At 37.5% G+C, this 15,839-nt stretch overlaps 1 protein-coding gene across 20 annotated transcripts in view; it reads left to right on the top strand.

Annotated features, from left to right (window-relative positions):
• Positions 1 to 15,839, top strand: part of DST (dystonin) — a 482,223-nt gene that overhangs the window by 370,890 nt on the left and 95,494 nt on the right. For all 20 annotated transcript variants that reach the window (NM_001133823.2, XM_054556951.2, XM_054556941.2 and 17 more), the window contains 6 exon segments: positions 1,076 to 1,202; positions 7,494 to 7,556; positions 8,145 to 8,386; positions 9,272 to 9,401; positions 12,193 to 12,392; positions 13,863 to 14,358. In NM_001133823.2, the coding sequence (NP_001127295.2) occupies positions 1,076 to 1,202; positions 7,494 to 7,556; positions 8,145 to 8,386; positions 9,272 to 9,401; positions 12,193 to 12,392; positions 13,863 to 14,358 (1,258 nt within the window).

The following is a 15,839-nucleotide window of genomic DNA, read 5'->3' as shown; positions in this document are numbered from 1 at the left end:
AAAAGGACATAAACTTTCAGTTGATTTGCTTTTTTAAAAATAGTTGTATTAATGAGTTGCTGACTGTTCTAGTAATCAAGTTTCCTTTCCTACCAAATCTCTACTTAGTTTCAGTAATTTTTTATACCATTTCTCATAATATTAAGCAAAACATCCTCTTCACTCAGCATTTTACTCTAGCTTGTGTATATTACTATAATGAGTATTTGGAAAGAGAAGTTATTTGAATCTCCTGCATAAATAGTGCACAAGTCTTTTGTCTTCTGACTCAAGGCTTATGCCTTGACCAATATGGCATTTTTTTTTCCCCACTCCAAATTTGTGGATATGTGTGTGTGTTTTTTTTTTTTTTTTTTTTTTTTGAGACAGAGTCTCGCTCTTTCACCCAGGCTGGAGTGCAGTGGTGTGATCCCCCTCACTGCAAGCTCCGCCTCCTGGGTTCACGCTGTTCTCCTGCCTCAGCCTCCCTAGTAGCTGGGACTACAGGTGTCCACCACCACGCCCAGCTAATTTTTTGTATTTTTTTTTTTAGTAGAGACAGGGTTTCATCGTGTTAGCCTGACCTCGTGATCCACCTGCCTTGGCCTTCCAAAGTGCTGGGATTACAGGTGTGAGCCACCGCGCCCGACCGTGTGTGTGTTTTTAAAAGTAATTGAAATTTGTAGGATTAAAATATGCTGTAAAATGAAGTTCTGAGTTCCTATTTATTTTTATTGTTCCTAGTACCTTTTATTTGTAACTGGTCTATTACCTAGTACAGTTTTACAGACTTACAGTTGACAGTTATTTTGGAACCCATAGCAGCCAGGAATAGCCTGACTCCCACTGTGGCTAGGATTTTACTTGCCACTTATGAAACCTTTGAAGGCAGAATGGGCCATACATACCCAACTGTTAACTGAGATAACAGTCACCTGGGCTGTGGGAACAAATAGGTGCCTTTTTCTCTCATCGACCCCCTCACAAATCAGGGTCTACAATTATTACTACTTTAAGATATGTTTAAGAAACTGAATTATAATATGCAACTCTGAAAATATTAAGATGGAAAAATAATGTGTTTTTATATCTCAAGAAATTACAAGAAAAGTGGAGTTTAAAAACACCAGAGATTCAGAAAGTAAACAACAGTGGGATCTCACTATGTAACTTAATAAGTGCTGTGACCACCCCTGCAAAGGCAATAGCAGCAGTTAAATCAGGTATGAGCTTTATTTACATTTATGGCAAAAACTAAGAATCAGGTTTACTCATGTCAATTTTGTGTATGTTATTTTTTAAATTAATGCATAAAATAACCTCAGAAATACAAAGTGAAAGTGACAAGAAACATGGCATCTGTAAGCACACTGTGCTGGGAATGTATCTGTACTAATCAAATTTCAAATCCTTCTTATGTTTTATTTTATTAGACTGTATTTAAAATGTAGCTAAATTAATATGTAAGAATAAGGAATGTTATATCGGGGAAGGGAACAGATCATATTCAAATTTGTTTGCTTTTTACCCTAATTAAATGGAGATATTGAAATTCTATTTAAAATATTTAATTATAATATTTGATAAAGAAATGAGTCTGGGCAGCTGGGAAAGAAGTGAGGGAAGGAAATAGGCCCTTTTCTATAGCATGGACACTCTGTTATTTTATTCCCGTGTATTTTATTCTGTACATCATTCCCAAAGAAAACAATTATGCAGTATGTGAGCCAGCATATCTGTATCGCAATCTAAGTCATGGTTGAGCCACTTTTCTCAATAAAATGGGAGAGTCATGTGTAAATATTGATTCTAAAATTAATTTAAGCAAGTTATGAGTATAGTTTTTAGTTTGAAACATACAGTAACAAGTTTTTTAAAAAAAATAATAGGCAGAAGGCAGCTCTGTTATCTTTTTTCTGAGAGTTCTGAGTATCCTCTGTGGGGTATCTAGTCTGACCAGCCCCCCAGCTGTCCCTATTGTGATACTGATGTTCCAGCTGGGCCCTTCTCAGCCAACCATTTATTCCACTCTATTAATCCTATTTCAGGGACTACCCATATTATAATGGTGTGATGATTTCTCCTTTTTCTTCTAATCAGATTTCCTGAAATGTCAAGTTTTGTTGTTGTTTTTTTTAAGAAGAGGAATTCTACTGTGCTTTATTTATTTTAGCTCTTCATGTCCCCTTTATATTTGCCATAAATATCAAGTGTTTTTTTCTGTTGTTGTTGCTGTTGTTTTGGGATTTTTTTTTTTTTTGGACTCTTGGTAACTACCAAGCATGGTAGGAATTAGTACTGAGCATCTACAGGATATTTTCACTTCCATCTGAAATCCCATCACGTTTAATTTTTTTTAAAGGGACAAAGTTAAGATTCAGATATTTTAATGTTTCTGTTTAGACTTGTTATTATGTGGTTGATCTGAGAAATGTCTTTGTGTTTTGGATACATAGCCAATAGATACTAGTATGAGAAAGTCTAACTGATATTTTAATATTCTGATTATGAAAAAGTACCAATGCTAGATTGTTATGTAATGAAAGTGAACTATTAGTTTACTGCTTACTGACTAGTTTCTACTTGCTAAGCAACGGACCTTTGGTTCCCACAGTGGTGTTTGGTTCCCACAGTTAGGTATTATTATTCCCATCAGTTTGGCTGATTGATTTGTCCAGTCACCTGGCTAGTAATTAGTGAGGCTGGGGCTTAAATTCAGGTAAGTTATACAGCAAGACCTAGGTACTCCTAACCACCATGCTCTCTCTTAGTGTTGACGTAATATGGGTTTAATAATCAATTTATTTTCTTTTTCACTTTCAACTTCTTTTTTATGCATTTAAAAAAATTATTCTGCCTCCATTAAGACCATGATAACACCATGTAACTGCACCAGACAATTTTCAATCTTTAAGTAAGGCAGACGCTCTTTTGTCAGTCATGTATGCATTGTTCAACACTCTTACATACTGAGCACCTCCTGAGCTTCAGGACCTTTATCATTAAGATAATTTTAACAGTAAAGTCAGAGGTGGCTGGCAAGACGGCTAAATAGGAACAGCTCCGGTCTGCAGCTCCCAGTGAAATCAATGCAGAAGGCGGGTGATTTCTGCATTTCCGACTGAGGTTCCCAGCTCATCTCATTGGGACTGGGTAGACAGTGGGTGCAGCCCACGGAGGGCGAGCAGAAGCAGGGTGGGGTGTTGCCTTTCCTCAGAAGCTCAAGGGGTCCAGAAACTCCCTCCCCTAGCCAAGGGAAGCTGTGAGGGACTGTGCCGTGAGGAGTGGTGCCTTCTGGCCCAGATACTACACTTTTCCTATGGTCTTTGCAACTCACAGACCAGGAGATTCCCTCGGGTGCCTACACCACCAGGGCCCTGGGTTTTAAGCACAAAACTGGGTGGCCATTTGGGCAGACACAAAGCTAGCTGCAGGAGTTTTTTTTTCCATACTGCAGTGGCACCTGGAACACCAGTGAGACAGAACCATTCACTCCCCTGGAAAGGGGGCTGAAGCCACGGAGCTAAGTGGTCTAGCTCAGCAGATCCCACCCCTACGGAGCCCAGCAAGCTAGGATCCACTGGCTTGAAATTCTCACTGCCAGCACAGCAGTCTGAAGTCGACCTGGGATGCTCGAGCTTGGTGAGGGGAGGGGTGTCCACCATTACTGAGGCTTGAGTAGGTGGTTTTCCCCTCACAGTATAAACAAACTGCCAGGGAAGTTTGAACTGGGCAGAGCCCACCGCAGCTCAGTAAAGCTGCTGTAGCCAGACTGCCTCTCTAGATTCCTCCTCTTTGGGCAGGGCATCTCTGAAAAGGCAGCAGCCCCAGTCAGGGTCTTATAGATAAAACCCCCATCTCCCTGGGACAGAGCACCTGGGGGAAGGCGCGGCTGTGGGTGCAGCTTCAGCAGACTTAAACATCCCTGCCTGCTGGTTCTGAAGAGAGCAGCGGATCTCCCAGCACAGTGCTCAAGCTCTGCTAAGGAACAGACTGCCATCTCAGGTGGGTCCCTGACCCCCGTGCCTCCTGACTGGAAGACACCTCCCAGCAGGGGTCGACAGACATCTCATATAGGAGAGCTCCAGCTGGCATCTGGCGGATGCCTGAATAGACCAATAAGTTCTGAAATTGAGGTAGTAATTAATAGCCTATCAACCAAAAAAAGCCCAGGACCAGACAGATTCACAGCTGAATTCTAGCAGAAGTACAAAGAGGAGCTGGTATCATTCCTTCTGAAACTATTCCAAACAATAGAAAAAGAGGGACTCTTAGCCGGGCGCAGTGGCTGATGCCTGTAATCCCAGCACTTTTGGAGGCCAAGGCAGGCGGATCACAAGTCAGGAGATCGAGACCATCCTGGTTAACACGGTGAAACCCCGTTTCTACTAAAAATACAAAAATTAACTGGGCTTGGTGGTGGGTGCCTGTAGTCCCAGCTACTCAGGAGGTTGATGTGGGAGAATGGCGTGAACCCGGGAGATGGAGCTTGCAGTGAGCTGAGATTGTGCCACTGCACTCCAGCCTGGGTGACAGAGTGATACTCCATCACAAAAAAAAAAAAAAAAAAAGTAAAGAAAAGAGAAAGAGGGACTCCTCCCTAACTCATTTTTTGAGGCCAACATCATTCTGATACCAAAACCTGGCAGAGATACAAAAGCAGAAAATTTCAGGCCAAGATCCCTGATGAACATCGATGCGAAAATCCTCAGTAAAATACTGGCAAACTGAATCCAGCAGCACATCAAAAAGCTTATCCACCACGATAAAATTGGCTTCATCCCTGGGAAGCAAGGCTGGTTCATACCCAATCAATAAACGTAATCCATCACATAAACAGAACCAACGACAAAACCCACATGATTATCTCAATAGATGCAGAAAAGGCCTTCGATAAAATTCAACCCTTCATGCTAAAAACTCTTAATAACCTAGGTATCGATGGAACGTATCTCAAAACAATAAGGGCTATTTGTGACAAACCCACAGCCAATATCATAGTGAATGGACAAAAGCTGGAAGCATTCCCTTTGAAAACCGGCACAAGACAAGGATGCCCTCTCTCACCACTCCTATTCAGCATAGTATTGGAAGTTCTGACCAGACAATCAGGCAAGAGAAAGTAATAAAGGATATTCAGATAGGAAGAGAGGAAGTCAAATTGTCTCTGTTTGAAGATGACATAATTATATATTTAGAAAACCCCATCGTCTCAGCCCAAAATCGCCTTAAGCTGTTAAGCAACTTCAGCAAAGTCTCAGGATACAAAACCAATGTGCAAAAATCACAAGCATTCCTATACACAAATAATAGACAAACAGCCAAACCATGAGTGAACTCCCATTCACAATCGCTACAAAGAGAATAAAATACCTAGGAATACAACTTACAAGGGATGTGAAGGACCTCTTCAAGGAGAACTACAAACCACTGCTCAAGGAAATAAGAGAGGATACAAACAAATGGAAAAACATTCCATGCTCATGGGTAGGAAGAATCAATATCGTGAAAATGGTCATACTACCCAAAGTAATTTGTAGATTCAGTGCTATCCCCATCAAGCTACCATTGACTTTCTTCACAGAATTAGAAAAAACTACTTTAAATTTCATATGGAACCAAAAAAGAGCCCGTATAGCCGAGACAATCCTAAGCAAAAAGAACAAAGCTGGAGGCATCATGCTACCTGACTTCACACTATACTACAAGGCTACAGTAACCAAAACAGCATGGTACTGGTACCAAAACAGACATATAGACCAACAGAACAGAACAGAGGCCTCAGAAATAACACCACACATCCGCAACTCTCTGATCTTTGACAAACCTGACAAAAGCAATGGGGGAAGGATTCCCTATTTAATAAATGGTGTTGGGAAAACTAGCTAGCTGTATGCAGAAAACTGAAACTGGACCCCTTCCTTACACCTTATACAAAAACTAACTGAAGATGGATTAAAGACTTAAACGTAAGGCCTAAAACCATAAAAATCCTAGAAGAAAACCTAGGCAAATACCATTCAGGACATAGGCATGGGCAAAGACTTCATGACTAAAACACCAAAAGCAATGGCAGCAAAAGCCAAAATTGACAAATGGGATCTAATTAAACTAAAGAGCTTCTGCACAGCATAAGAAACTATCATCAGAGTGAACAGGCAACCTACAGAATGGGAGACAAATTTTGCAACCTATCCACCTGACAAATGGCTGATACCAGAATCTACAAGGAACTTATACATATTTACAAGAAAAAAAACAACTGCATCAAAAAGTGGACGAAGGGTATGAACAGACACGTCTCAAAAAAAGACATTTATGCAGCCAACAGACACATGAAAAAATGCTCATCATCACTGGTCATTAGAGAAATGCAGATCAAAACCACAATGAGGTACCATCTCACACTAGTTAGAATGGCAATCGTTAAAAAGTCAGGAAACAACAGATGCTGGAGAGGATGTGGAGAAATAGGAACACTTTTACACTGTTGGTGGGGGTGTAAATTAGTTCAACCATTGTGGAAGACTGTGGTAATTCTTCAAGGATCTAGAACCAGAAATACCATTTGACCCAGCAATCCCATTACTGGGTGTATATCCAAAGGACTATAAATCATTCTACTATAAAGACACACACACACCTATGTTTATCGCAGCACTGTTCACAATAGCAAAGACTTAGAACCCACCCAAATGCCCATCAATGATAGACTGGATAAAGAAAATGTGGTACATATATACCATGGAATACTATGCAGCCATAAAAAAGGATACGTTCATGTCCTCTCCTGGGATATGGATGAAGCTGGAAACCATCATTCTCAGCAAACTAACACAGGAACAGAAAACCAAACACCTCGTGTTCTCACTTATAAGTGGGAGTTAAACAATGAGAACACATGGATACAGGGATGGGAACATCACACACCGGGGCCTGTCAGAGGGTGGGGGGCCTGGGGGGTGGATAGCATTAGGAGAAATAATGTAGATAATGGGTTGATGGGTGCAGCAAACCTCCATGGCATGTGTGTACCTATGTAACAAACCTGTACATTCTGCACATGTATCCCAGAACTTAAAATATAATAAAATAAATAACTAAAAATAAATACAGATTAAAAAAAAACTAAAGCTCCACTTACTGCTCTAAAATACAATTTAATAAATATGATTCTACCTAGAATAAAGGAATTTATTATGATAAAAAAGCAACTTCATCACAAAAATTTTTATGAATTAATATTTAATGATTAATTTATATAATGTACTGAAATGGTAGTGTTTAAGACAATACTTTAAGGACAAATTTTACATAGAAGAGAGAATATTGTTTGATATTTAAATTTTTGAGCTTCATTTGATTTTGAAGTTGAGTCAGTGTTTTATGTTTTCAAATAGCAGTAACATTTTAAAATGATTACTGTTGATGGGGTTTGATTTAATGCCATCTACTGTTAATGTACAGAAATACTATGAAACTCTATGATTATTTTAGTGTTACTATTTTTGCAGGTGGAGCAGTATTAAATGGTGAAGGAACAGCCACAAATACTGAGGAATTTTGGGCAAATAAAGGTGAATATTAATTTTAATTTGTTATTGATTAATGTAATTTGGTGTTTTTTTAATAAGAGAAAATCTTAGAGGCAAACAGTAGTTATATTGAAATTTCAAGCCTGAATTACAATGGTATTTAATCTAATAGTCACAATCTCCATAAAAATTATATTTATATAACATTTTTTGCAGTTTTGTGTATCTGAAATAAGTAAAATCAAGTTGTTCAGTTTGACACTTGGTTTTGTTGCTTTCTTTTTGGTTAATTTGAGATGTTTTGTCACTTGGGATAAAGTTATTTGACCTAATTTATTGAGTTTGATGCTTGAGATATTGCTAAGTAACATTTTGTGGTTTGTTTTTTATTACATTTAAAATGGCTTTTTAATTTTACTTGTTATGCAATTTTCTTGAATTATTTGTGATTAAATAGCATTATAAGATGATCTAACCTTTTAGTTCTGAAAAGCTTATGACTTTATCTACTAGGCTTAATAATGACAAACTAGAAGTGACAAAATACCATGTAAAACAAACTTTTATTTCTAGACCTCTGCTCCGAATGTCCTGAAAATGTGTCAGTATAGTTGTTTTTCTTACTCCTAGGTTTAACATCCATTAAAAAGGACATGACTGACATAAGTCATGGTTATGAAGATCTTGGCCTCTTACTCAAGGACAAAATAGCAGAACTGAACACTAAACTCTCCAAATTGCAAAAGGCTCAGGAAGAATCAAGTGCAATGATGCAGTGGTTACAGAAAATGAACAAAACTGCAACAAAATGGCATCAGACACCTGCACCTACAGATACTGAAGCTGTGAAGACTCAAGTTGAGCAGAATAAGGTATATTCTGTTGGTGCACCTATGGAAGACGTGAAAGAGAATGGATTAGCAGTTGGAACGGAGCTCTGGTAGTCAGAAGCTCTGCTCTGTTTTCTAGCTCTGTAACCTTTAGCACATAATTGACAGTTTTGTTTAATGTGCCTTTCTGTGGAGACTGATAATAATAGTTAATTTGTTTAAAATTTTTGGCACAGCCATGTTATAGATTAGCAAACTGTTGGGTGTAAGCCACTTTGCCACCTTTAAATCAGTTTAAGTCTAGGATGTTAACCAGTCAATTATTGGAAAAGATTTATTTAAGGGCTAAAGGTATGAAGGATCTGTTCTCTGTAGTATCAAAATAGGGTAGCTAATGCCTTCCTTTTCTTTAATAGAGGGTGTTTCTTCCTACAGCTGCCAAGGTTGGGAAAATGGCTTTATATGGTGGCAGTGATGGCAAGATTTCTACAAATTACCAACCTACATTTGAACTCTATACAGTGTGTTGCCCAAAAAAGGTGTTTATTCACATGTAGATTCTCCACTTCTGGCAGCCTTTATTAAGACTGCTTTTCTTATTTATTATAATTTTACTGATGTCATCTTGCTTTATTCCAGAGTGGCTTGTTTGAAAATATGAAATTCTTTCGCACTAACGGGGACAAGAGTCATTATCTTCATAGTCATAGTGTTCCTCTGTGGGGATTCCTTTATCACACAGTTGAACACTAGCTAAGAAGAGGAAAGGAAAATAATTAATTGCAAAATCCAGGCCCTCACCCACCACAACATTTAACAGTAGATTTTTTCCTCTTTTCATCATTCTAGAGAAAAATAATGCTCTATCATTATTGTATTTTTGTCTTTTGCTGTATGCATAATTTATAATTATTTTTCCCTTGTTAGTCATTTGAGGCAGAACTGAAGCAGAATGTAAACAAAGTACAGGAGTTGAAAGACAAATTGACAGAGCTGTTGGAGGAGAACCCAGATACTCCTGAGGCCCCCAGATGGAAACAGATGTTGACAGAAATAGGTATGTTGCATTACTTAGATGAATGCCTATGAAGAAAAGTGGAATCATTTTTCATGTTTATCATGATCTTTATCAGAAAACATTCAACAGAGTCACTTATTTTTGGATTTGCTTTAATGTTTCAGAATCTATTTTTTGCATAAAGTGTCATTTCAAATTATATTGTGCAGAAAATTGGCATATCTTATGTTTTTTATGGTAAACACAGTAATTAAATTATTTTTATGAAGAAGGTAGATATTAGTTAATGAAGTGCTGTGCATGGAGTACCTGTTTTCATTAATGTTTCTTTTTACTAGCTTTTGGTGCTTTATTATGCTTTATATATTTTTAAGCTGTATTATATTTTAAATATTTCTTTCATTCATCTGGAAAAGGTGTGCTCCCTTCTCCTTCATGGAGTTACTTCTGGGACCCTTCCTGCTCCATACTTTATGCTCTTCTGCTCTTCCCCAATCAATTTTTTATCCAAAGTTATCCTCCTTCCCACATCCTGTCCCTGTGTAAACAGAGGAGTATACGCTGCTCCTCGGAGGTACAGAATTTTCTCTACAAGCCCTATTGTCTTACCAATTTTTATTACTATAATGATGTAGAAAATGAGTGTAAAGGGGGTAGAAAAAAAAAGAAAATGAGTGTAAGAGAACAGTAATAATTTTCCCCACTTTGTAGTTTCATTTGGAGAACCCAATAAGTTAATGTGTATATGGCTCAAACAAATAGTACCTGGCACATATTAAGTGCTATATAAGTATATACTATGATTATAATAATTATTTTACTTTCAATTGTTCCATGACTAAATATTGTCCTTCCTTTAGAGTCAGGTGTGCTATGATAAATGTAGCAATCTCTAAGTATATTTTAGTTTGATAAAGGTTACCCTAAGGGATCTTCATGTTCAAAGATATATTTAATCCAACTATAGAGATTCCTATCAAGTTGTAATTAATTTGCCCCTAATTCAGTGGCTCTCTTCTAGGATCTCAGAATTACTTGGGGAGAGTATTAGCAAGACATTTTAGAATAGGTGGGAATGAGGAATATGTAGTTCAAAAAACCTTCTGGATGCGTTTTTATATTTTTCCTTCCTGATTTATTGCTTTAATGGCATTATTTTGTTGCCAGATTGTGTTTGACCGGAAAATGTCATATAGAATGATGTTATTAGATAAGGTTTCAGTGATTGTGTTCTATTAAAGTCATCCCTTTAGTGTGTTATGCTAAATGAAAACTCTCTCAAATCAACTGATCACACCATCAATGAATATTTATCAAGTGACTGTGTTGAAGTGCTGAAAGAAGTGCTCTGATCAGTAACCCTTGACTGCAGGGAGCATACTGTCTTGAGGGTGGAGAAAACAGAAAAGGCTTCCTAGCAGAGGGTAAATCCAATGGAATGTAAAGGAAGGATAGGGTTGGGATATATGGAGAGGAGGTATAGCATCTCAGGCACAGGACCTGTGGGAGCAAAAGCCTGTTTGGATTATAAGGGTGAAATCAGCAGGGATAGATTAGAGGATCATCTCAGAGTACAAACCTTCAAAGATTGTGGGAGGCCTTGAATGTCAGGCAGTGGTCTTCAGATTTTATCGTCTAGGTGACGAGGAGTTAGTTATTGAAGGATTTGGACAGCGAAGTGACAGTTTTAAAAGTGACATTTTTTAGGGAAATTGTATTGGAAACAAGTGGCTTGCAGCTGAGAAACATTAATAGCAGGGATACTAGTTAGAAGACTGCTAGACTAGGTCATTAGTTCTCCAAGTGTGCTCCTGGGATCAGCAGCAACAGCATCATCTGGGAATTATTTAGAAATGCAGAATTTCAGATACTACTCCAGACCTACTGAATCAAAAACTCAGCGTAGAGCCCAGAAATCTGTGTTAAAGATGCCTCCAGGTGATTCTTAACGCAGCTCAAGTGTGAGAACTACTGGTCAAGGTAAAACATGATGATGTTAGCTCATCACCTGGATGGAGTGTGTTAAATTATTACATGCACTCTAAAAATACATATCTATTATATATCAATGTAAAAAATACAAATAATTCTAAATAATTTGTATTTAAATTATTTAAAATGATGAAGGCCAAAATGGAGTTATGGCATTGAGAATGTAAAGGAGGGCTTTAAGGTTTTATGATCGAGGATATAATAGAGTTAGGAAGCTCATAAAAGAATTTTCTGAATTATTGCATCTTTATGACATGGGAGAAAAGATAACCTTTGAAAGAAATCTAAAAGTCATAAAAGTCCACCAGTTTTGAGAGGAATATAATGAGTTTTATTTTTTAATGTTGAGTTTAATTGGTGAGACTTCCTACTGGAACTTTCCAGCAGCTGGTTGTTAATGTGTAATTTGAATGGGAAAGAATAATTGGGGATAGATATACAAATTTGGGAGCAATTTGCCTAGAACGGATAAGTGAAGATTTGATATTAAAAGGATTATTGTTCATTGTTCTAGTAAGTCATAGTTTAATAACACATTCTATAGGACTTATAGAAGGAATGAGAGATCCCAGAATGCTGTCTGCTTTAATGAATATTCCATATTCTACGATATCTTCTAAAATCGGATTCAAAATTTTTTCCCTGTACTTTAGTTGACATACAACCATCAGACCTATAAAATTGTAGGTTAGTCCCTTAAGTAACTACGTAATAAGAGTCATAAAAATGGGATTATAGCCATTATATATCATTTTGAATCATATCATACAGTCCTCATAGACATAGTCATGTTAAATGCAAAAAAAGTCAAACACCAGTTTCATTTTTTTTCCTCTAGATTCTAAGTGGCAAGAACTCAATCAATTAACAATTGATAGACAACAAAAACTGGAAGAATCCTCCAATAATCTAACCCAATTCCAGACTGTAGAGGCCCAATTGAAACAGTGGCTTGTGGAAAAAGAACTTATGGTCAGTGTTCTTGGGCCCTTGTCAATTGACCCAAATATGCTAAACACACAAAGGCAGCAGGTGCAGGTGAGTATTACCTAATAACCTGTCGTGCACAGCAATTTGACTTACTGAGACCAATGTTTTCATTATAAATATATTAACTTTGGTCAGTAGGTGTTTTATTTAACTGCTTTGAAGTATATATGTAATGTTTCAGATGCCCTTAAGATACTTTCCTGATATTAGTGGGAATCCCCCAGAGAACTAAAGCTATAAGGCATCTTAGAGGCCTCCTCGAAGCCCATGAATGGGCCAAGTCTCCTGATTATTTCAGTCATATTGTGGGTGGTACAGATCCGGTTAAAAGGGCCTTCTTTGAAGTATTAATGCAATTAAGTAATATCTTTATGAGAGGCTAGCCTATACTTTTTACTGTTTAGAAATTACTCCTTTGAAGTTTTATTTATTTTGATTGTGGTAGTAGATAATGAAACTTGTAAAACTCATGCATTTGAGTCCTGATGGGGGAGAGAGAGAATGAGAAGAGGACAAAGAATAAGGGAAGCAGAGAGGGAACCCTGAAAGCCAGGGTGTTAGTTAGACTAGTCTAGTTACAAAGCAGATAAGTCCACAAGGGAAAAAAATCCAAAAAAATGAGTTTTATTTTTTAATGTTTAATATTTTATAGTCAGGTGTAATAGCAGAAGCTCTGTGGTGATTTCAGTTAGTTTTTTTATGTATGAGTACTGGCTTTAGAGCAGGGAGGCTGTTTTATAAGCTGAAAATTCAAAGAAGTTTTTGTAAAAGTCAGATGTTTGAGTTCAAATCTGTTCATAATCCAAAGACAATGAAAACAAAAGATAAAAGTAAATATCTGGGGAGAAATAATTGCCTCTAGTCTTGGTAGTCTCCCAGAGATAGATAGATAAATAAAATATAGATAAAAGTATAAAAGATAGATAAAATATGATACTAAAAGAATGAGTTTTTGGATCATTAATTTTATGAGTCAAGTTGAGCCTATTCTTTCTGAGCAGCATGATTTGTTGACTAAAACCTTTATAATAAAGACTGTAAACATCAATTTTATGTTACAAAAACCTTTGCAACTCAATGCATCATGAGTTAATATATTCTAACACCTTTATCACTGTGCGTTTTCTTTAATATAAAATTCTATAGGGTATTCCAAAAATCCTACAAAGACAAAAACATGAATGGGTAAAAACAAATTTGGTGTAAGTGCATTGTGAACTTGTCTAACAGCAGTGTTTCTCTTTTTATATGAAAATTTACACATGAATTTTTGTTCATTTTGTCCAGATTTTTCCTTTAGGGGGATGGGATTAGTTTAGACAGGATATCTCTGTGAAGCACCGTAGCTCTTTGGATTTAAGAGAACTGTACTGCCCTTTAAGTAAAAAGTAGGAAAGTGATAACTAAAAAACAAAAAGTAAAGAAATAATTACCATTTCTGTCTGTTTGGACACCAGATCTGTGTTTTCTACAATCAATTATATAATAATTTGTGTTTATTTACCCTTGTTACTTTAGATTTTGCTGCAAGAATTTGCCACTCGGAAACCTCAATATGAACAGCTCACAGCAGCTGGTCACGGCATTCTGAGCAGGCCTGGAGAAGACCCTTCTTTACATGGGATTGTGAAAGAGCAACTGGCAGCTGTGACCCAAAAATGGGATAGCCTAACAGGGCAATTGAGTGACAGATGTGACTGGATTGACCAAGCCATTGTTAAAAGCACACAGTATCAAAGCCTGCTGAGAAGCCTTTCTGATAAACTGAGTGACTTGGATAATAAACTCAGCAGCAGTCTGGCTGTGAGCACGCATCCTGATGCTATGAACCAACAGTTGGAAACAGCCCAAAAAATGAAGCAGGAAATACAGCAGGAAAAGAAGCAGATAAAAGTGGCCCAGGCACTCTGTGAGGATTTGTCAGCACTGGTTAAAGAAGAGTACTTGAAAGCAGAACTTAGTAGGCAACTAGAAGGCATCTTAAAATCATTTAAGGATATTGAACAGAAAGCAGGTTTGTCTACTTTTAATACATATATTTCCTGGTCAGAAATAGATGTCATATATTGCCTATTTCCAAGATGTTGCCAATAATCCAGGACCCCAAAGAGACTCTGCCCCGCTGTTAACATCAGTGAAGAGGAGGATGAATACAGGAGCTCAGAGAGCAGTTTTGTGTTCATAGGCACATGGAATGTTAGGGTCATTCTACACACATAATCTGTTGGCAAAATTGACTTCCTGAAGGCCTATTAAAATCTCAGGTACCCCAAACTGGTTTTTAAAAGATGTAAATGTTTTTTGCTGTATGAAAGTCTTATTTTGCCAGAAAAAAACATGAATAGTTAGTAAAAGGCTTTGCATCATCTTCTCATCTGTTGTTACTTTATCTATTCTGTCATAGAAAACTTTTCTAGAGAATGTGCAAAAGAGAGGCTATTTTCCTCTTTCACTGTGGCTATAATTCTGTGGCAGATGTGTTGATATTTGTCAGAGGTAGCAGTGAATTATTAGAATTCAGAAAGCCCTGATGAAGAAAGACACATTTTGTTGTTAAGTTTGAAAAGTTTCTAGTTTCTTGCACCTAGTAGATATTCAAGTTATGCTTTTTAATTGATTGGATTTACTGATCACAGCAACTGTTTCAGACTTATTCCTTTATTTGACATGATATTAACCATAGTAAATATCAGCTATTATCATTATTATTCTTAATGGTATGAACACTGTTATGTGATAGGTATTAAACTAAGAACTTTACATGTGCTATAATTTAATCTGTACAACGCCTACTATTAATATTGTCAATTTACAGTGGGAGAAATTAGGCTTAGAGGTTTAATCATTTGCCTGGGGTCTTTCAACTCTGAAGAGGTTAAACCAAGATACAAACTCATGTAGTTTTTATGTGCTACATTATGTTGCCTCCATAATATGTAAAAGTCATAGACGTGGCCAGGAGCGGTGGCTCAATGCCTGTAATCCCAGCACTTTGGGAGGCCAAGGTGGGCGGATCATGAGGTCAGGAGATCGAGACCATCCTGGCTAACACGGTGAAACCCCGTCTCTACTAAAAATACAAAAAATTAGCCAGGCGTGGTGGCGGGCGCCTGTAGTCCCAGCTAATCAGGAGGCTGAGGCAGGAGAATGGTGTGAACCCAGGAGGAGGAGCTTGCAGTGAGCTGAGATAGCACCACTACACTCCAGCCTGGGTGAGAGAGCGAGACTTTGCCTCAAAAAAAAAAAAAAGTCATAGACACGAAAAAGTCATATTTAATAAGAGATGGATTATTTATCAACATAATTGAGAACTTTGCCATCATCACTTTTCCATACTGGAATAGAGAAGACACCAGCACAGCAGGCGATGTGTGGCGTGGCCACTCCCTGCACCTTGACGCATTTTTACTTATTTCCTTATTCTTTGTTTTCCCCTCTCATCTGTCTCCTGCATCTTTTCTTGATTGTGTATTTTCTTGTGCCTACTTCTTGCTT

This window comes from Pongo abelii, chromosome 5, assembly GCF_028885655.2.
Source record: "Pongo abelii isolate AG06213 chromosome 5, NHGRI_mPonAbe1-v2.0_pri, whole genome shotgun sequence".
Taxonomy (NCBI): Eukaryota; Metazoa; Chordata; class Mammalia; order Primates; family Hominidae; genus Pongo; species Pongo abelii.
Note: the sequence above shows the minus strand (reverse complement) of the source record. Positions and strands in the feature narration are given on the sequence as shown.